General features: G+C 37.0%; 1 protein-coding gene and 1 long non-coding RNA gene across 4 annotated transcripts in view; one reads left to right on the plus strand and one right to left on the minus strand.

Moving 5' to 3' along the window:
• slc12a2 (solute carrier family 12 member 2) overlaps positions 1-1642 on the minus strand; it is a 94715-nt gene extending 93073 nt beyond the window's left edge. For both annotated transcript variants that reach the window (XM_069187220.1, XM_069187219.1), the window contains exon 1: positions 571-1642. In XM_069187220.1, the coding sequence (XP_069043321.1) occupies positions 571-1176 (606 nt within the window). In that variant the 5' untranslated portion in view covers positions 1177-1642. The remainder of the gene's footprint in view (positions 1-570) is intronic.
• Positions 1643-1741: 99 nt separating this feature from the next.
• Positions 1742-21301, plus strand: LOC107079735 (uncharacterized). 2 transcript variants are annotated; one of them, XR_001480647.2, is made up of 4 exons: positions 1742-2189; positions 3787-3922; positions 7084-7142; positions 21218-21301. It is a non-coding gene; the product is annotated as an uncharacterized lncRNA (long non-coding RNA). The 2 variants fall into 2 exon arrangements; XR_011189084.1 differs by lacking the exon at positions 21218-21301 and having other exon boundaries at positions 7084-8328.
• Positions 21302-23267: the final 1966 nt, after the last annotated feature.

Raw genomic sequence — 23267 nt, forward strand, 5'->3', positions numbered from 1 at the left:
GATTGTACACAGTTAGGCCAATTATTTTAATTGAAAGTACCAGCAGAGGTACAGTACTACACCTAGCCTCACCTACTGTACCCGTTTAGAGGTGGGGGGGAAAAAGGAATAATATGGGCCCATAATGAAACACCTGTTTTGGATGTAATGTGTTGTCCCATTATTATAAACGTTAACTAAGAAGAAAAACACAGCGATTCACAATTTACAACTAGTGTTTCTCTCTTGCATTCATACAATGTCCAAGTCTAAGCAATGGGCAAAAAAAGCTCGTCTGAGATGCGGGTTAAACTTTAGAAGTATCTCCAGACTGCATGTGAAATTTATCATTCCTAAAAAAAACATGCATGTGCATTTCTGTTAATACTATAGCAACAATCCCAACAATTAATTATTTCAAAAGGCTGCTCCCGTTTCTTACTATACATATATTTCTCAGAAGTCACCCAACGTAAAGACTATTACTCTGTATCTCTGGGACAAGACGGCCAAGCAGTCTTGTTACTTGCAATACAAGCCTGTGCCACGCGTATTATGCACTTTGCGAGAGTGTTTCTCTTCGCACTGTACCTTATCCTGCTCATCATGTAGCTCCGCAAGGCTGGGTCGGATCAGCTTTTCCCCAAGCGGCGCTGCGGTTAATCTGTAAAAGTCAATGTTCGGCACCGCGTCGATGGTGTTGTGGCCAAAAGTCCTCAGGTAATAGGTATTGGTGTGGGTGTCATAGTAATAGTGATGTTGGCCTCCGGTGGAGGAATGAAGGCTCCCCTCGCTCATGACTGTGTCCCCATTCTGGATACCCTCCGCAGGTACAACCACGGCATCTTGCGGAGGGCTGGCCCCGCTCGGGTCCACGAAGTTGACCACCCTGAACCGCCCTTTCGCCTCCTCGGCGCCGGCAGGTTGCACCGGCAGCTCCACTGGTTTACCTGCAGCTGGAGCGGATGCCCGCGAGGATGCTTCTTCTCCACGAGGCTTGTCGCCGCCGGCGTTGGTCCCGGCCGCCTCTGCCACCAGGTCCACCTGAAAGCGACTCTGGCTCGGAGTCGGACCCAATGGCTTCAGCCCGGTATCAGCGGACAGCGAGTCCTGAGCAGTCCCGCCTGGACCTGCCGGGATGGTCGGAGAAGGCTTCCCTCCCTCGGCGGGAGGAGTGGACGATGATGGCGCTGACATGGCAAATGCAGCCGCTGAATAACTAAAGAACAGTTTCTTTTAAATTATATTATGTGCTCTTTTGTCTCCAATCGAGTCCAAACACAAGACCGTAGATTATAACTCCCAAACAGGCTTCAAAGCATTAAAAGTCCTTTCGGGCACGCTCTTTAGTTTGCGATAGGAGAGCCTGTGAATGCCGGCTTCTGTAAAATGCAGTTCCTCCGATTGCTGCAGAAGGCGTTTGCTCTCCCGTAGTAGCAACCCCCTAAACATGCGGATGTAAATCAACGTTAACTGAGTGCAAAACGAATCAATTTAGGATTGAATTCATAAAAGGCACGGATGAAAGCAACAATGCTGAACGAGGCTCCCCTCGCTTCCACTGCACTTTGACTAACACAAAGCGTATCAGTCTCTTTTATGCTCTTTCTGTGTCCAAGATGCCTCTAACGTCCTTACGGCAACTCCTCCTACACTACCAATGCTTTCGGCTCGCTGCTGTATGTATATACTGCAGCTGGGCATCGCAAGGGGCGGGATCTGACTGCAGGCAAAACTCGCGAGATAGCGGGGTTTCGCCAGCCGTACAAAACTCCGCTTGGACACAGGAAAGGCGTGTTTGTGCATCATTAATATGAATATATGGGACGGAGTACTAGGGAACTAGAGGGCGGGTTGCCGAAAAAGACTGTATTTAAGCCTCCCGAGATTGCTTCAGGTTAGATTCTGTGCATTGCTACTAGGCAGGTGTAGCAAGCAAATTGGTGGAGAACTGTAAACTAATTTGAATTTGAAAATGTTTATTTAATCATTTCTTGTATTATTTACCTTTACCTCATTTACTAAATTAGAGTCCATTGCTGGGAATGAACATCAGTTACGCTCAGCTCATTTATATTATTATACTGTAATATTGAATACAAGCTGACGGTGTGGGAGAAGTCAAACGGTCATTTAAACCCGAAAATGACAAGGTCATTTTAACGTTCGAATAACTTCAAAATAAAGTTCAGACTTAGGATCTTAAAAAAGTAAGTGTCTCGTATCTGAAATTTGTGGATGTGCTCTTCATTTGCACTTAACGCACTTTGCACATGTCACTGTCTCAAACTACAAAAAACATTGTCATATGTCTAATTGCACTTTTGAGAGTAATTTATAGTCAATTTAATCTGTTCCATTGACTTTTAATTCTTTTGAAATGTCATTGAACTCCTTTGCAGTTGTATATCCCCATTTGTATTCATGAAATAATTTAAGCTATGTCTTAGTTTATTAAATATATGAAACTGTATCTTCAACATTTTACAAAATATATTACTGTACCAAGGTACAGTATATTTGCAGTATATGCCTTGCAGACATACTTTTGAAAATACATTATGAAAAAGAAAGAATTCTTGTCATTAAATGTGGTATATACATTTAAAAGATTTTCTATCAGTATTTACAATAACATGTATCTACGCAAAAAGTGATTAGCTTCAAGAAGGTAAAAAAATGCTATAAATGTGAGGAGGCTATATAACTTCTGTGCTTGTCAGAAACTTATCAAAGGATCTTATTACATGGTGTTTCAAGGAAGAAGCCAAAGCATCGGATTCAATATAATGGCAGGGTAGCTGGTTCCAGATTCCCACAGCCCTTTGTATAAAGAATTGTCTAAATAATGCTATTCCATATCATGGCAGCTTTCTCAAGAGAAATGGAATATTCCAAGTCGTGCTAGGTTCCTGACAGTTTATAGGCTTGGTTTCATTCAAACATGCTCATCAGCTGTATATTAAAAATACTGGAGGATTTGTTATTTGCAGCTGGTGTGTGGGTTGAAGCTATGATTTTATTTAATTCTGCCCTTAATCATGGGAGAGTTACTCAGCTTTTACCAGGAATCTCAACTTGTGACAGAGGATTTGCATATTGTACGAATCAGTGAATAGTTAACTTGGAGTCTGGCAACAAATCAGCCCTCCAAAAACAGTTCTACAGAGAGAAATCAGATTTTCCAGGGGCAATATAGAAATATAATGTGGATTATAAAATATTCACACCTATGTCCAATATACAGGAATTTAAGCTTTATTGAAGGTATCTAAGAGCCTGTTCAGCCCTCACTTTATTATAAAGGTCAAGGTCATCTTTCAAATGTGTGGCATTTGCAAATAGCCACCAGCATGACCTGCATTGAACATGGTGATCTTCAAGAGGCAGTAAGACTCTGTTCATAATCTGGATGTGCAGCCTCTTCATTGCAACCCAAGCCCACAGAGGTTCCAGGACACAGTTGTCTCAATTTCGCCCACAAAGTGGCAGATGTGTTGTGGCAGATGTGGTGTATTAATCACAGGGAAACTTAATCACAGGTGTTTAAAATGTTTTTAAGTAATCTCTTCAGTATGTTTTATTCTGGAAATAGCAACTTATCTTGGTGAAAGACTGTAAATATTGACTAAATGACAATTTATTCCCTAATGTATCTCTTTCTTGAGGGTATACTTTATATTAGCGTAATCAGCCATACAGTATACAGCACAGCATGCAAATCCTCTTTGTAAAAAGTAGCATGATCACTATCCATACATCCATTTTCTAATCACTTTATTGATTTTTTATTGCACTTTATTGCAGGGTCCCAGTTAGCCGGAGCCCATGTCAGCAACAATGGACAAGAAGCAGGATACACCCTGGACAGGGTTCTGGTTGCTTCCATTTGAGAGAGAAAAACATTTTCTTTCCTTATTGTGGTCATCAAACATTGAAGTCGGTATGTGGCTATGCACATTGATAGAAACCTTTGGTAACTGCAATTATCGTTGAATATTTTAAAGGAAACATCTAGATTCATTCTTCTTTACCAGAAGAACCGTTGACCATATACTGCATAAATACTGTTACAGATAGATGGTGGAAGTCACCATCTAGCTAGTATCAACTACTGCAGTTCTCTTCAGGATTTTTAAAGCAAGAAAGCAGGTGTTTGCTGAGTTGTAGGGGATCCGAAACCAAAAAAAATCATAATGCTTACCTTGCCTTACCTTAGTTAATTAAATTATTGGTAAATCATTAAGAGTCATCAAAAATCCAGGAAAACAGGATAAAAGGACAAGGGAGAAGGGGACACTCAGAAAAGAGAACAGTGTAAGAGCATGGGACAGGGGACAAAGACTCATATGACTCATAAGGACATCCAGAAGCATGTCCCAGGCTAGAGGTCCTTGTTCGGATCAACCTTAAAGACCTGAAATACTTAAAGTATCTGAACCATGTTAAGGAAACTCTTTTTTCCTGTATAAAGAATCCCTAGGTTCAAAATGACTCCTGGAGAGTAGATGCATTTTTGTTGAGAATATGACAGTACGGTCCCGTTCACTGTGGAGCATCTGGATTCATAGGAAGAGAAATTTAACTCTAGGTCAGATTTTGTTTTTTTAGAAGGGATGTATTTCTTTCTTGTTTGGCCTTTATAGGTATTACGTAGGATTCTGAATACTTAGTAGCAGTCTTAGGTTTTTCTAAGTATGGGCAGGGCATACTGTAGGCCTTTAAGATACCTTGTTTGTAAATAGAGTAACTTGTATGCTTTATGTTATACAGTATATTGTGTTATTTAGTGTGTGTGTGTGTGTGTGTGTTATTTTCATTACTAATAAATATTTGCTGAACCTAGCATGCCTAATTGATTACTCTGTCATCAAAGCTGTGCCAGAGAAAAAAATACCTCCAATTATACCAACCACTCAGGTATATTCTTGACATATAATAATAATGAATAATTAATTTCCCTTATATACCTGTAGCACTTTAAAGGTAACTCCCCTCCACAACCACCAATGTGAAGCACCTACCTGGATGATGCACCAGCAGGCATAGTGCAAAAGTACACTCAACACTCATCAGCCATCAGTGGGAAGGAGAACAGAGAAATGAATTCATTGATGGGGTTTACTAGGATTGGTCATGATTGGTAAAGGCCAAAGGGAAATTACTAGCATATCTTTACAATTTGGGGATTATGATTATTTATTGTAATTATTGATTTTCCCACTCTGTAATATTTCTGTAAGTCTCTATGTCTTGTAACTTCCTTTTTTTAACAATACTAAACCATCAACAGAAAATAAATACACCCTTTCATTTACAGTGGCAATAAAATAAAAAAAAATATGATAAAGCAAAACTACAGTTCCTTTTCAATTAACCTTTGCACTGATAAAATAAGTGATAAAATAAGAGACTCAGCACAATGTAGGGTATTGGAATATTCAAATTATTTACATTGTTGTTTAATTTATTGAAATATTAAAGACAAGAAGAGTATATCTAAGTCTGAAAAAGTATGTGTGTATAAACATAATAGTATAAACAAAATTAAAGGCAAAGGAGTAGTCATTAAAAGGGAAAAAAGCAACAGTGTTGCATACATGTTAAAACACACACCCTTCACTGATATTGTATGTCTTTACACAGTACCACACTGTACCAGTGTTTTCTAAGATGGTAAATACTGTATTTAGTTCTAAGTATACTATACATCTCTAAAAGTCATTATGTATTAAAACCTAACATACAGTTGCTGCTACAGTTGTTTTTTTAACATATTCATCCAATAGGACCTGTTAATTTATCTTCTTAATTGAAGATAGAGAGAGGGGTTAAAGTTGAGACAAAGTGCGTACAATAATATGGAACTGACTCCTTTCCTTTCATGACTACAGCCTCTTTTTACAGTTACTCTGCTTTGTTTATCCCTGATTCACAAATACTTCTAAAATAATTATATGCTTTATGATTGTCCAGTGAGGTGACATATCCCAGATTGTTGATTCATTCTTCATCTTCTATAGAGGAAAAGAGAGAATGTTAAAACAAATGTACATTATCAATATTTCTGTATTGTTTGTAAACATTCAGATTTTTAATTTGCGAAATAAGAGACTTTAATATTTGAAAAGAAGCACAAATGTTTTCTCTGTGTGGTTGTGTTAACTTTCTTACATTGGTTGCTGCTCTTTTATTCTTTCCATTCCTTTATTTGCTGGAAATAGTAAGGCTCCTAGTGTCACCAAGAAGTAGAGTATTTGTTGCTGTATATGTGAATAGGTAAACAGAATGGACAATAAAACAGGAGTGGTGCCGATTACATGTCCTTGCATGCAGCTACTGTACATTTCTTTTCATCACATATTAAGTGTACTGCTTGTTTATCTGCTTCTGTGTTTCCTTGGAAGTTTATCGTGTTAACTGATTATCATAGCTATTGCAGTTTCTGAAGGACTTTTTAAATTTGACTGCCAGGATCTGTGTTCAAGGGAAGTTGGTCTGTGTCCCACAAATCTGAAAGCTCCAGAGACCAGATATAAGATCTTCTGCCATAATAACATAAATGAAGCACTCCTCTATTTCCCCTTTGTTTCAGAAAGGAGAACTACTTTCATCTTTTTAGAAACCTTCATGCAGCAAAAAGGTTTTTCTATTGTACAGATTATAAAGTTCTACCTAAATATTGCAGCAAGTAATAGATTTAGGAGGAGCAACAAAATTCCTGTTCCTGTTCTACCACTGCCCCAGGTTTAGCTGGTTTATATAATTCACATCTTTTATCACTTTCAGGCTTGGGAAGAGTATCCAATTAAATTAAAAATGTATTTCACATAGTTACCTTCATAACTATCTGTGACGTATGCATAAATATATTTTATGTGTTGAGATATGCAATACTTAAGCATTGGTCTATAGAATGTACCCTCCCTATTAGGGAACTGCATAACAAAGTACAGGTAAATAAAATGAGCACCTTAATGTTGTCCTCCGGATATTTTAGTGCCAATACTTAGCCTTGTGTATTTTATTATGATTCCAATAAAACAAAAGGATTTGTGTTAAACTAACCGATCACTGATTGATCTAATTCTAATGTATTTGTAGTTGCTGCAATGTTTCATCAGTCATTGAGAAGTCTAACCCAGCAGGCACAGAGGAACAAGGTAGGACTACACTCTGGAAAGGATACTGTACCTATCCACTGCAGGGCATGCACATGCATTCACTCAAGCATGCACACAGGGGACAACATAGAGACGGTACCTAAGATAGCCAGCTTTTTGGGAATTGAAGGCAGGACCTGAGAGCTGTGAGTCAGCCATACTGACTGTCAATCCACAACGGCCCACTGGATTACCAATTCTGGAAAAATATTGATGACAACCTTGAGTGATTCTCTTAACTGAAGCACATAATGTGGCTGTGGCTCATTTTTAAATGTATTTATTCTTTATCTTCACAAAATTAAAAGCGAACAGTATTTTTTAACATACATAGTGTAAAGCCCTACTCGAAAATAATGGCATCATTTTAGTCCAGAACTAGACTACAGACTAAATACTACAGTCACTACAAGGTAACTTGATTTAGGCATTCAGAATTATCAAAGGCATCTTCATAACCACATCTCCGTAAGAAACAGTACAAAAATTAGAGGACAAAAGTGGAAACTGCTAGTAAGTGCAATTAAAACTGAGCACAAAAGGCACTTCTTTATTCAGTAAACAGAGTTATGGGACGCAATTGTTTAAGCCAATACGGTACCTATCCTTCAAGAAATAGCTGGATGAGATGTTCAGATCTTTCAGCAATATCCAATGAAACTAGCTAAATGGGCTAAAGTTCCTCCATTTGTTTGTAATTGTTCACACATTTTGATGTTTGAGATCACACCCTGTTTAAATGTGACAATATGGTAAAATGTGATTGATGTTTTGGTGTTTAACTTATTTGGTTTCAGCAATATGGTACAAACAGCAGCATTTCCTTTTGAAGGCTCATATACAGTAGTACTAGACTGACAGGTGCAATAAAGTTTGAGAGCCTGTTTAGATTTAGCCCTTTCAGATTAGTGTGTTTGATAAAGACTGTTGGCCTTTTACTCTTCTTCTGAACACATAACACGAAAATAATCCTGCGTATTATCACTATAAACATTTAACAAACGTACCTTGTTTTTAGGCAATTTATCTTTTAAGATATGTAGATAATGTTCCTTCACTGACAGCAAATGTTTTATAATGCATTCCAACCTGTATCATTGAAGATTTTCCTCTTCCTGACCGATAAAGCTTCCTTTTTCTTTTAGTAAAATATTTTCTCCGCAAGACTTGCACTCTGGATTGTGTGCTGTATTTCATTTTAATGAGGATTGCTATGTTCAGCTGTGTTTCATCCAGTCTTTTCAGAGTACAGGGAAAAGATCCTCAAGCACAAATTACTCTTGTGAAGATTACTCTTCCATCCTTCCATCCCTTTTCTAACCAGTTCAGGGTCGCTGGGGAGCTGGAGCCTGACCTGGCAAGTGATGGGCACAAATCGGGTACACCCCGAACGGGATGCCAGTCCCTCTCGAATTGCAGTCTTTATTTCTTGAAAAAATCGTATTTGTGAAAAAACAGCCACAATTATGTCTTAGGATAAAAAATACAAAGGTATCTCCTTGACTCCTTGATCAGAGTTCAGAAGAGGGTTTCTTCTGTTTTAAAAGAAGACGTTAATTTAAAAGTTAAATTATGGAAAACCTTTTTAGGGAATCAGAAAACCTTGAAAATACCCAGTTGATGTCACAGTGGAAAAAAGTCCTGGAAGTTCCAGGTATTCTTGGCAAAAGACTAAGAAAAGAAATTAACTGCAGTGGGAGTGTTTTTACATATACTCGTAGGCGTACTTTGGGTGTGTGTGTGTGCAGTGATTTCATGGTCTATACATGTTCATTTTATTTCTTTTATTCTTCTCACCCTACAGGTTTGTTTGAGGAGTTTTTATTTCGAGAAAGTGTCAGAGATAGAATGTTAACCCCAGAAGCATGGCCTAGAGCTGTATTATAGTGCACCTAAGTTAAATCAAGGGGTTTAGCAGAAGACAATGTGCAGTTATTGAACATATTTTGCAGAATGTCATTTCATGAATTAAATAATAAATAAGAAAATTTAAAACAAATGTTGAACATTTCATTCAAAGAGTATAGGGCCCACCTGCCACTTTGATGGAGATTTCTTTTAAAGATTAAAGCCCGGTAGTGCTTCCAAACTTGTGTCTGCTCACTGTTGCCCACATACTATACATCATTACACAGGTAAACATTTTCATTTTTCAGGCAGAACAAACAGCCTGCATTTATATTTTACACACCATGACATCTTCGTAATTTTAAATGCGTCAGAACATGATTCAAAACATTTTGTCTTGCTTTGCTTAAGCATAGAGGTATTTGTTTGAATTCAGCACATTTTATAAGGTCATTCCTCCAGGGACAAATATGATTTCACCTTCTTTAGATTTTCAGCTTCCCTTTACTTAATTTCTGTCATTGTTTTGGTACTGAAATGGGTTTAAAAATTTCTTATACAACAGATTTTAAAACTATTGCATTATAAATATCTAAATCGGTTGCTTTGTGAGTCTTTATTGGGTATTTTAAGTATTGACTTAACCCACTTACCTGAGGGTCACCCCCCTGGCCATAGAACAAGGACACTCAGCTCGGAGAGTGAGAGGAATGAACAAATGGTAGCTTCAAAGGAGGACATGGGATGGAGGAGGTTTGCATGAGACAAAATGAGATAAGAGGTATTTGCAGGTGATATATACTTACTGTACATTTCTTATGTAAGACAGTGAGTGATTGGTAAATAGATTTTTATCATTTGTAACTGTCAAACTGTTACAACAAGAATTTACTGGTATACCACCAGTTCTCAATTTGATCACACACTTTGGGCAGGTGGCACTGTACTGTGATAGTACGTTCTGCTGCCTTTCAGCTCTTAAACCCTGTGTTTAGTTTAGGCATGGAGTACCTTCTGTGTGGGGTCTGCAGGTTCATACAGTATGTTCATGTGATTTCTATCTACTTCCAAAATGGTGCCAGGATAAATTGTCTCTGTCTATGGGTGTGCCCCATGATGGACTGGTGTCTCATCAATACTTTAATCTCCCTGTGCTTCTAGGAAAGGTCTTTATTGTTATATTTGAAAAAAGACAATAATATTAGAAAAAAAAGTCTTTATTTTGTCAAGAGACCTTTTTACAGATTTGGAATTGAAATGATCATTATTATTCATTATTATTCTTCAGACAGGTTTAGATCTAAAACAATACATTAAAATGAAATAAAGATTATTTCACTTCTGTTTCCTGTTGTTTCTTGCTTAATTTGTGTCTTTAAACATTGCTATTGAGAAAAAGCTTAAATCATCTTGTTCATGCAGGGTTTTTGCAGGCAACACCAGCTATTAATATGACATGTTTATGTAATACAAGTATAGTTTTTTCCCCAAATTAACCTTTTTATTAAAAAATGTATTTATTTAGTCATAAAATTAAACTGTTATACATGATTGAGGCTGAATGGCAGCAAAACATGCAAAAAGACATAAAAAGTGTAATTTACTTGTTGTATACATACCATATTCTGCCAGTAAGTACTTAGTGGAAGCATTTTTGGAAGCAAATGCTGCTATAAATATTTCTGAATAGGTTTTGTGTAGTGGGATGATGTAATTTTTTTTCTTTCCTCCTGGCACAATTGCTCCAGTTCTGACACATTCATTGGGTATAGCTGATGGACTACATCTGTCAACCCTTGCCATACATCGTCTACTGGATTCATGTCAGGACCTTCAATGAACCACTTGCTGGCTCATCTTGTCCAGCCACTTTAATTCAATTGAAGTTTAACTTCATTGTAGCTTTGGTTTTTTGTGTCAAGTCATTGTTGTGCACAAGTGTGAAATTCTGACCCAGTTTTGAAGTTTTCAAGTCCTAGGTGATTCAAGCAGGTTTTCATCTAGCATTCACCTGTACTTACACCATCCATTTTCCTGTCTATCTTGACAAGCTTCCCACTTCTTGCTGATGCGAAGCATCCCCACAATATGTTGATGCTACCACCACCTACCATGCTGATCATGGTGCAAATCTTTGTCTAGTCTGACCATAAAACCACTGGCTACATGTCTGAAATATATCATATACACAGTTCAAGATTAATCTTTTTCAATATAGTCTTCTTTTTTTGTGACTCATTCACACAAGCCAGTGTTATGTAGGGATTGTGATATTGTCACGTATATCTTGAAAGTGATACACGTCAGTATGTATTGATGTATGAACAGCAACTCCCATCTCCCATATAGAAGTTTGCAAATGTTTCAGACTCACTTTTGAAACTTTACAGTGACATTCCCACCATTTCTAAACTTTACTGTATATAAGGAAATGTACAGAGATAATTGCATTTACCCTAAAGATAAGCCCTTTTACACACAGAGACTATTGCACTATTTTTGTGACCTTTTGAACTATAATTTGCGTTTGCACTGATTTAGAGTTGCCATAAAACAGGGGGAAGGGGGAGTGCAGGGCTAGCGCACCCATACTTGGGCCTGGGTGCAAGTAAATACAAATGGGCCTTCCTTACAACTTGACTCGTAGTGCTTTTGTCGCAGCAAACTGAGCGATAATATCACTGAAATCCACCTGCCTTGCGGTGCTGTTCTCTGTAGACAACAAAGCCAGAGCTGAAAGTCTTTCCTCCAATATGGTGGACCTTAGATACGTTTTGATCAACGTTTGCTAAACAAGCACTGGCGACAGCAACTGGAATTGTCAAAACACTTGATATGCTATCACTGTGTTTGGAAACGCTGATTTCATATCTTTGTTGACCAAATACTGCAGGACTTCAGACATTGGGGAGCAGATGAGACAGAAACTTCAGCTGCCAAATCTGTGCCATGAATGCCTTCTAAAAACAAGGCAAGTTTGTTGCAGGCTTCAGCTGAATTATCTCCGGTATTTTTTACGTCAAACAAAATGCCCAAAAGACGGCTGAATTTGCTCAAGAAAGAAAGACGTTCTTCTGTCTCAACACGGGATCGATTTTCATGTTCAGATAATTTTTGGGACAACTTGATCCAATTAGAACAACCCTGAGTAAAGACTTCCTTTTCAGTCCTGAATAACTTGCCACAAAAACAAAAAACAGCATTGGTAGACCTGGAATAGACTAACCATGGTCTAGGCACAGTTTGAGAGCTGACTTTGTGAAATAATTGGCTGGTGTGAAACGACAAGGAATGAGAAATCTTTGATTTGCAGTGGTTTGCTTCTCATTATAATCCGTCATGATAAGTCTGGCCAAGGGTGAAGGGTCAAAAAAATCATTGTACACCCCAGATAAGCTATGCTTACTATCTTGCACTGGACACACAATTTATACAATTCTCCGCAAGGCAATCATCACGAGCCGAATCGGTGGAAGTACTGGCAAGGAGTTTCCTCGCCTGGGAATCATCTTCAGCCGGCTGATTTTGGCACTCTTTGGTGGTACGTGCTGCTGCTACATGGGGAACCTTGAGCCAGGAGCCGTACACTCTTCTGGCATTTTCTGCCTCCTTTTTGTGTTTTGTAATTGTCTTTTCTGTTCTTTGCGTTTCTCGCTAACTGACTTACATTACACTAACAAATATAGCTTAGCTAAATGTAAGCTTGTCTCAGTCTTGTTGCTCAGTCTTGCAGGGGAACGGGTCACATTATCCAATTCTACATATTTTGGAATTAACGCGCCAACAACCGATTGCAAATCATCCACACAGCCGTGTTTTCCAATAGAGCATTGTGTTTTATTTTAAAATATGCCAGACAAATATTGCTATTAGATAATACGCTGCGTTCCCCGCCCCTGACATATGAACTCTCATTTGTTTATTTTGCAGATGGTCTTTTCTAAAAAAAATCTGTCATTTTAATGGCATTAGCAATGGGCCCCATTAGATCTGGGCCCGGGTGCAGTTGCACCCATTGCACCCACCGTAGCACGGGCCCTGGTGTGATGAATACTTTTACAAGGCACTGTACCTACCTGTAGTTATAAAGCTGATCCAGGTTCTTCAATGGCTGTTGATCAGGGTTCGCTACATTTCTATTGATATAGGCAGGTGCCTCATGATCTTTGTGTCAACAATTTGCTTCAACATGTCTTTCGGTATGAATGGCAACAGAGGGCTGACTAACAAAGTAAACAGTGGGAACAAATTAGGTGGTTTAAAGAGGTGTTTTAAATGATAAGACATTGCAGATTTGTCCGAATCCTCTATTACTCATTGGGAGCCCATGCAGAATGAGGTCTGTATCAGTAATTGTAGTAGTGATAATTCTGGAGATATAGCACTCTAAGCTATCACACTTTCCTTTCACAGTTTATACAACCTACCTTTGCCATCCTACAATGGTTTGCCTTTTATCTTGGTTTGGGGAAGAGTATTGAGGCAACACTTTGCATCATTAATGCAATTGAAACCATTCATGAATGCAAACCTGTCTTTGCATTAAATATTTTATGACCGTGTCACATTTTTCCTACATGGACATTTCAATTAGGAAATTTTGGCAGCTTAATGTGTTATTGTAATTGTGATAAGGCTGAGATAAAATTTTAATTATAGTGTTTGACAACCATTTTTTTGACAGCGCACATTTTTGTCTACTAGAATTTAAATTATTTTGATAAGAGTTAAGTTAACAGACATTGATTATTTTCCTCCTGCTTTTACTTTAAAATTTCTATGTTAAAAAGTACAATCATGCAAAGATGATTATTAGGAATGTAACAAAATATACATCTCTAAATTAGAGAATTAATTTATTAAAAGTGAAATTTTCTGTAATTAACACAAACTGCACTGGACACAGTGATCACAAGCACACTCCACAATATTCACACATGCGTGACCAACACTATTGCACATGCTTAAAACAATTAACATTCCCTGGTCAATAGTAACAGTTTGTCTCTGGATTTTACATATTCTGAAATTGTCAGCTGAGATAAAAGTAAAGCTAAGTCAAGATGAACATGACATTCAAAAAGGTCTTGTGTTGAAAAGTAAAGAATATAAATAATCACATTGCACATGCCAGCCTCACTCATACAGTGGTGTGAAAAAGTGTTTGCCCCTTTCCTGATTTCTTATTTTTTGCATGTTTGTCACAATGAAATGTTTCACATCATCAAACAAATTGAAATATTAGACAAAGATAACACAAGTAAACACAAAATGTAGTTTTTAAATGAAGGTTTTTATTATTAAGGGGAAAAAAAAATCCAAACCTACATGGCCCTGTGTGAAAAAGTGATTGCCTCCCCCGTTAAAACATATCTCAACTGTGGTTTATCACATCTTTGGAAAGCTGAGTTCAATTTCTCTAGCCACACCCAGGCCTGATTACTGCCACACCTGTTCTCAATCAAGAAATCACTTAAATAGGACCTGCCTGACAAAGTGAAGTAGACCAAAAGATCTTCAAAAGCTAGACATCATGCTGTGATCCAAAGAAATTCAGGAACAAATGAGAAACAGAGTAATTGAGATTTATCAGTCTGGAAAAGGTTATAAAGCCATTTCTAAAGCTTTGGGACTCCAGCGAACCACAGTGAGAGCCATTGTCCACAAATGGCGAAAACATGGAACAGTGGTGAACCTTCCCAGGAGTGGCCAGCCGACCAAAATTACCCCAAGAGCGCAGCGACGTCTCATCCAAGAGGTCACAAAAAACCCCACAACAACATCCAAACAACTGCAGGGTTCACTTGCCTCAGTTAAGGTCAGTGTTCATGACTCCACCATAAGAAAGAGACTGGGCAAAAATGGCCTGCATGGCAGAGTTCCAAGACGAAAACCACTGCTGAGCAAATAGAACATAAAGGCTCGTCTCAGTTTTGCCAGAAAACATCTTGATGATCCCCAAGACTTTTGGGAAAATACTCTGTGGACTGACGAAACAAAAGTTGAACTTTTTGGAAGGTGTGTGTCTCATTACATCTGGCATAAAAGTAACACAGCATTTCAGAAAAAGAACATCATACCAACAGTAAAATATGGTGGTGGTAGTGTGATAGTCTGGGGCTGTTTTGCTGCTTCAGGACCTGGAAGACTTGCTGTGGTAAATGGAACCATGAATTCTGCTGTCTACCAAAAAATCCTGAAGGAGAATGTCCGGCAATCTGTTCGTGACCTCAAGCTGAAGCACACTTGGGTTCTGCAGCAGGACAATGATCCAAAACACACCAGCAAGTTCACCTCTGAATGGCTTAAGAAAAACAAAATGAAGACTTTGGAGTGGCCTAGTCAAAGTCCTGACCTGAATCAGATTGAGATGTTGTGGCATGATCTTAAAAAAGCGGTTAAGGCTCGAAAACCCTCCAATGTGGCTGAATTACAACAATTCTGCAAAGATGAGTGGGCCAAAATTCCTCCACAGCGAGGAAAAGACTCATTGACAGTTATCGCAAACGCTTGATTGCAGATGTTGCTGCTAAGGGTGGCCCAACCAGTTATTAGGTTTAGGGGGCAATCACTTTTTCACTCAAGGCCATGTAGGTTTGGATTTTTTTTCTTCCCTTAATAATAAAAACCTTCATTTAAAAACTGCAGTTTGTGTTTACTTGTGTTATCTTTGTCTAATATTTCAATTTGTTTGATGATCTGAAACATTTCAGTGTGACAAACATGCAAAAATAATAAGAAATCAGGAAGGGGGTTACACTTTTTCATACCACTGTATATAAAGTTCTGCCTCTCTGAAATTGTACTAATCCACCCTTTGTTGTTCTATTCTGTATGGCTAAATACAGTTTTGTAAAATTATTTATATTATGTATTTGCCAACACATTGAATTAAAATAAAATTATGATGATAATCTATGGGTGCTTGAATATGTCAAAAAGATTTTGTAAAGTTTCCACGTTTTAAAATAAAGTTCTTCAGAGTTTTGTAAGATATCGAAGCCCAAGATAATTAGTAATAGTATGGTACAAATCAGTATAAAACAAGCACCGAATTACAGTATTTTAATAGATTGAAAATCTGGGAATCTATATACTTTCTCATGCAATTACAGTACATGTACATGTATGTCTGCTTTTTGCAGAAAAGGCCTCATCCTTCACAGCCTCATTTGCATAATGTGTTGCCTAATGTCTTCTAGAAATATAATTAATAATAAAAGCATGAAGTAACAATGCACGATGACATGACCTGACTTGTTTGTAAGACAGATAAGAGCTGCATTTACAAATCCACTTCATGGAAAGTTTATAGGGCAGAGCTTGACCTCATTGCATTCCCACATTTACTCATCAAAGTCCATCAGGCTACTGGAATCCTAATAATTAATTCAAGCTAAGTGTTCATCACGTTATCTTCTGCTTTGAAATTCTCACTCCAGACAGTTCCAGGAATCAGAGCTTAGTAATGAGCCAGACACAGTCCTAGTTAACAAACAAAAACACTATGTACATCCAAAATGACAGAAGCCACTGATATGTAATAGGGAAGAAAACACTAAAATGTAACTCTGACTTATATTTTTCAAAAGTTTTTCTAAAATATTTGTCTGCCATTTTTTTTTCAAAATAATGTTCGTGGATGCAAGAGCAAATTAACAGTGAAGCCGTCATTTCATATGACTTCAACACACTTAAAATCTTCTCTTAGTTTCCACTGTTATTTCTTTTCAAATGGATAGTACATGTCAACATTAGCCACCTATTTAATGAGAGTGTACCCAATTTTTAGATTAACTATTTGATGAATTGTTAGTGTACATATGCAATATGGTCAAAGGCATTACATGGGAAATGGGAAAAATGAACATTAAATATTATTTTTAAAGGTTATTGGGATGGGTAGTATTTGGGATGATAAGGAGATGAATTTTAATAATCCCTTTAGGTCTTTTGAAAATATGTACAGTATCTATAGATTTTGTAGAGAGAAAAGTAAATGGTAGCATTATTCATTAGCTCTCAAAATGCAGTCGCCAAAGACATTCAGCCTGATTTTTTCAGTTGCTTGATTACTCTAAAAAGCTTGTTTCATTATATAGGGGAATCACTAAGGTAGGAGAAACAGGTCATTTATGAACTTTTACTGTCAAGGCAAATAAGATAAGGATGTCATGCGGTTAAAAGAATCAGAATAGGAAGAAATAAGTACCCGACTAAGTACGTTACTACACATCTGTTCATGAAAAGAGATTTTACAACCTTATTTGAATACACATACTGTAGTCTGACCTGGGAATTTCAAACACTATCTTGGACACTACCTTTACTGTTGAATGACTTAAATACATTGACCTGAAGACTTTATATGCTGCACCTGGTTTTTCAGCTCATTCTGTTGAAGAACAGAACCGTCTGCGAGTTCTGTGATAGCTGTCTTTACAGTTATATAATAGAGTACATTCTATTTTTTTCAGCACATATTTTAAAGATATTTTAAATCAGGTTAAGGGGCTCTTAATTACCCCTCTTGTTTTCTGTCTGTTAAGATTACACAACAGCACTTGCTAGCTAAATGGATTGGCAAACAGCTCAAAGTGAATTGCTGGGACAGCCTGGGTGGTCAATTTAAGAAATTTAAAAATTAAGAAATTTATTTTCTTAACAAAATGATAAAGCTAGATCTAGCCATAGAATGGAGATTACTAAGATGCCTGTGCACTAAAAAAAGATCCTACCAATTAGTCATGATGTAAGAGGACTTAGAGAATTAAAGCTCAATGTGCTGATTGTTCCAAAAGCTGCAATTAACTACAAGTAATTTTTGCTTTTCTTTTTTGAAAAAGTTTCTTTTGCTGTACTCAAGCAAAATTAATTCGCTCTAAAAATCGTCTTCTGCATGTAAGAGATGTAAAAGAAAATCAAGTTAGCATTTTAGTCAAATGTTCTTATGTTTTTTAAAAAATGTTTTTTGTTGACCTTATCGGTTTTTAGAGGATTTGTTTAGTTTCTCTCAATAATAGCTGATTGCTAAAACTGAACAATAAATTTCAGTCCAGGACACTGAGAGTTTTATTTCACCACAGAGATCCTGTCACAGCTCAAAAAATAAAGACAGTGTACAGTAGTAGACACAAAGGTATTCCTAATTTGGGATAAGGGCAAGCTTAACGCGTTTCAGTGACAATATTCCCAATGTTTAGTTTTTAATGTTAAAGGTAAATATTTCTCTAGAGCTTATGAATGAAAAAAAAAACATTCAGCATTATTTCTGGTATGTTTTAAAAATACATATTTTAGTCTTTATACTACAGTCCTGGCTCTACGATGTACACCATTTACTCTTGTACATTACATTATGTTTTGAACTATGCTTTGATTTTAAATGGTTTTGTAATTGCAGTTTAAAGGGTTTTTGACTGTCATTACACTTCTCTTAATCTTTTGTTCAACTATTTTGAAACTATTTGTCATGTTTGATTTCACTTAAAATGTTAAATGCCTTTCAAATATTACAGCTATCCAGTGGAGATCACAGATCAGTGTGTTCTTATTCTTACTGCAGACTTCCCTAAGGCACAGGACTGACCTTCAATGGGTTTAAATGTTTAGATTACATACCGTAGCATTTTAAGTTCTAAGATAATAACAGGGGAGTAAAAAGCATGGCTGTTGAAACCTTATTTTGCTATGATGAAGTAAAAAGCAACAGGACAGGAACAGGACATGTTTTTAATCCAAAATGTGATTACTCATTTACAGTATATAAGCAAAGAAAAAAAAAACTTGTCAGTGTGATAAAGCAAGGGTATGCAGTAAAGTGATTCTGCCCCTTATAAAAATCTTCTATTACTACATTTTGTGCTCGGGATTTGCTGTGATATTGGAGAGCTGAAGAAAGTTTTCATTAATATAACACAGAATTTAATTTGGCTAAAAAGTTTGAATTTTCTCTTCTTTCTCCAGAACTAAATTTGCTCGATTTCTCGTCTGTCTGCCAGATCATGGTCCATCTTCCACCATTCTCTATAGATTATATATAAATATATCTATGAAAGGAAGCGGTTATGGATAGTGAGTGGAGGTTAACAATATGCTCTGTTTTCATTTAAAAGAACAATTGGAGAAATGTTTACATTAGAGCAAAATGTGTCAAATGCTGTTGTATATATTAATAATAGTCATTTTGAGAACATGCATTATCTCAAATTCTTTTAAATGACACGTGTTCTTTTTATATAGAGGACCTTCACACTTTTTTATATTTATTCACCTCTGGTTCTCTCTTCCAATCAGTTACCATGGAATAAAGTACCATGTACTGCAGTGTTATATTTACAAAAATAAGTTATGCCAGCTAATCCTTGAAACTGGCTTGACATGTTCTGGATGGTTAAAATGATTTGCCACTAATTTGTTAAGTATTGTGGGTTATAAAGAGAAAAGAGAGTAGCAAGGTCTGCTGGAATTTCAAGCCCTTCTGCAAAGTTGCAGCTAAATAATTGTGTAGTTCAGCTATGGATTCAGAGTTTTAGCTGGTATTTAAAGGAACATTTTTAAGACATCATAGCACCATGCTATTCCTTTAAAAAACTGAAAAATAAATACCGATATAAGCCTCCACAGACTGGAATATCTATTAAGCACTTAAAAATAAACTCCCATAAACTTGGCAGCAGATCAGTGAGAGTATCAAACAAATTGGAAGACTGAAAGGCAGGTTTATGTGCCATTCTTAATGTTCTGACTCCTTAAACCAGTTTAGTTTTTTACCTTGAACTACAAGTTGTGAATAAACTCAGATTACATTCACAGTTTTTTCAGCAACTCACTCACCAGCCACATGCACAATGTCACACTTTACCCATCATTCAGCTTTCTTACCCAGCTTTGTTCAGCTTGTTATTTGAGTTCCAGAATCCTGACATGGACCCTAATTGTAGACTTAAACTTAGTATCAATGATTTAGGGCTCATCTTGCTGACAGACATTCATCAAAGTTTTTCTATGTAGCAGGGCCATCAGCAACTGATTATATGAACGGTCTTATGCTGGGCATCAGGAAACAGCTTGATATTGAATAGAAAATATACAATTAAGTTTATTGAAAATGATCAAAAACTATAACCATATGAAACGATACATTCTGTAATCAATTAATGTGAAGTCTCATTATCACATGGGACAAGGTATACATTCATCAGGTAATTTAGGATTTGGTTTGTTCCCCCTATTGGTACCCAATTCAGAATTCTGTTAACAATTGACAGCTTCTTTTCATATCCAGATAAACAAAGGAATCATTCTCTACTCTTCCTCTGCCACAATTAAACACACATACATTCTTATTCCTTTTACAATTCAGAGACCTATTTCATTCCTGTTGTTTCAAACAAACATTTAAAGTGAGGCAAAAGAAGACAATTAGCAACAGTATTGTGAGATAATGAAATGCAAGAGCATTTACATAGCGTGCAACAATGATTTCTTTTATTCTCTAATACTTATATCTATGAAATTGAATGGACTCCAAGAACAAGTCAGCGGAACTAAACAACAGTGTACTAACAAAGAACTCAGTTTGTCTAAGTCATCAGTTATGCTTACGTAATATGGAAAACAAATAATAAAGGTCAGATAATTGAAAGAGCATAATTTAATTTGCAGATAATTCATGTAATATGTCACAATGCCCTGTTATCAACACAACACAAACATTGCTGATAGCATATTAGATCTGTAATGCCAGTGAGATTTTTCAAATATGTGAACTATGTTGTATTGCCAAACCTACAGTATAAAACAGACAGGTTTTGGTACTTTTCTAAGTTTCTGTGTCCTTCAATATACATTCTATATTCTACATTACTATGATGTATTATACCTGTATATACTGTATATCATATTATAAAGTCAATCACAAAGTAATAATTACAGAATTACATAAAAGAACATTGGAATTGCAAGGATTATTTCAATTTTTTGGTGTTCTTACAGAGCCATCCAAACCATTGGCATCAACAGACAGTTCATCCTTCATCTTAACTGGGACTCATCACTGCAGTGTAACCATGTCTCGACTTTGCTCTTCCTGCACTTTTCTTTGTCTTTTCGAGGTTCAGCTCAACTCGTTGCTAAGGATGAAGAATTCTGAAGGACTGTAACCGTAACACATTGCAAGCATACTGGTATATTAAAGGTGAACACTTCTTGCACTTTACCTGCAGGACAAGTCAGAGGGCTTTTGAGAAGACAGGGCTGAATCCACCGTCTGCCAAGGCCACAGCTTCAAAGACATGCAGACTTTAAACCAAGCTGGGATTAAAACCTTGTGTTGGAAAGAACGAAGCCAGCACTCTCCTACTCACACAGAGAACATGTGAGGTGAGAAACTATAAGAATGTAATTGTCTTGTGGGTTATGTTTTATTTATGATTGAAAACAGAATATTGCATCAGAAAACTTTTTTTTTTACACTGGAAATCATCTTAACTGAAGAAACAGCATTTTAGAAATGAATAAAAAGGTAACATTAGGAAAAGTGTTGCCTTTATCATTTATTCCTATTCTGTGTCTGCTTACCCCAGAAGACTGAAAGGTAATCTTGCAAAACTGAATTTCAGTAGTGAAACTTAATTATGTTTGCTTAGCTCTACACAGTATATGCTGCACCTATACACTTAACTAGTACCAAAATAAATAACTGCTAAGTAGTGAACGTCTCAGTTAAAGCAATTGTTACCTTACGCTTGAAAGAAATCATGTATTTCATGTATTGAAAAGCACTTAAGTTTTCTTGATCTCTACCAGCATGTAACCTCAGTTGTCAGTGACACAGATTGCAAAGAATCACTTTCATCTGCTTAAAGACTACAAAGGTTTTAGAGTGCTGCTGTACCCATAGCTCCTAATCTTACCAAAAGGTTGGTATTCTAGACTAATAACCCTGAGGTTGGGGTGGGGGTAGTGCTCTTCAAGTAGAAGACAGCCACATATATTATGTGTTAATCACAATCTCCTGTCAAGAGAACAAAAATACATTGTTGGAGAAGAAGAATGTATGGGAGTCCAATCGTCGGTGGAATTGATGAGTTACTACCTGTGACATTGCCAGTTTACTTTGATTAGGCCACTTTATACCCTGTTAAAATGAAGGCAACAAAACACTAAGTAAAAAGGGGAACAGAAGGGTCAAGTAAAAGTTTCAGTTCCTGTGGGCTTTTTATTTAATGTCTGAGCAAAGATTAGGGAGACACCATGGTAACAATGATGGATTGTCTTGTGTGCACTGTATCTCTGCCGTTTCCAGCCTTTCCAATCCTCTGGAATGACATAGGGATAAGGATTGCAAGACAAAGGGACTAGCGAGAAAATCTGTTTTCACTGCCATGGAGCCCCCCTCTTCAAGTATATGGAGTGTTTTTTAGGGAAAAGAGGGTATTACTTTGCTAAATGCCTAAGTACAGGTGAGGTAGTTTATAGTCCCATGTTTCATGTCTGCTCTTTCCTTTAAGGATAAGCAGACTGTAAGACAAAGCAGAGGGTGATTGGTTGGACAATTGTGTGGTGATGAATCAAGACAGTAATCTCCCGCTAACAAGGGAGAGAGCATTTGTAAATTGACAAAGCAATGAACAGAATTGCGCTGTGGGACTCAAATCCTTTGTTATTCATTTACGTCTGATGGAAAATGTATTAGCTATCTTGTAATGAGGCTTTACAGATATACTAGAATGAAAATCTGATACCCCTGCTGAGGCTTTACAGATATACTAGAATGAAAATCTGGCGTATATTGTTGCAATATCCAAGGCCACATGGTGATTTATTCCAAAGTGACCAATAACAAAGAAAATCAGGTAAATCAGTATGGTGAGATACCGTCTGCTGTGTCAGTCAGCAATCAACAACACTTCTCTGTTAAGACTGTAGCTCTCCCCAGCACTGCTGTTCACAGTACATTAACCATTATTCCACTTACTACCAGAGGCTATTGGACACCACTTCCCTGTATCATCAATGACTCAGACTTACAAAGAGGTTAAACACATTCTAGGGGGAAAACAGGTTTCTGGTTGACCTACTGTATGAGATTGGTGTTTTTCCTTCTGCTCAGCTTTCATTATGAATTCCATCTATTAACAGGTAAATGTACTATATCAGTGTTACAGAAGGAGATTGTATAAAGGAGATTAAATAAATCTGAAATATAACAGGATATTTTACTACATTAGACTGGCATTTTAAGCTTCCTTATAATGGAATTAAATGCTCCCC

The sequence above is a fragment of the Lepisosteus oculatus genome, chromosome 3 (assembly GCF_040954835.1).
Source record: "Lepisosteus oculatus isolate fLepOcu1 chromosome 3, fLepOcu1.hap2, whole genome shotgun sequence".
Classification (NCBI taxonomy): domain Eukaryota; kingdom Metazoa; phylum Chordata; class Actinopteri; order Semionotiformes; family Lepisosteidae; genus Lepisosteus; species Lepisosteus oculatus.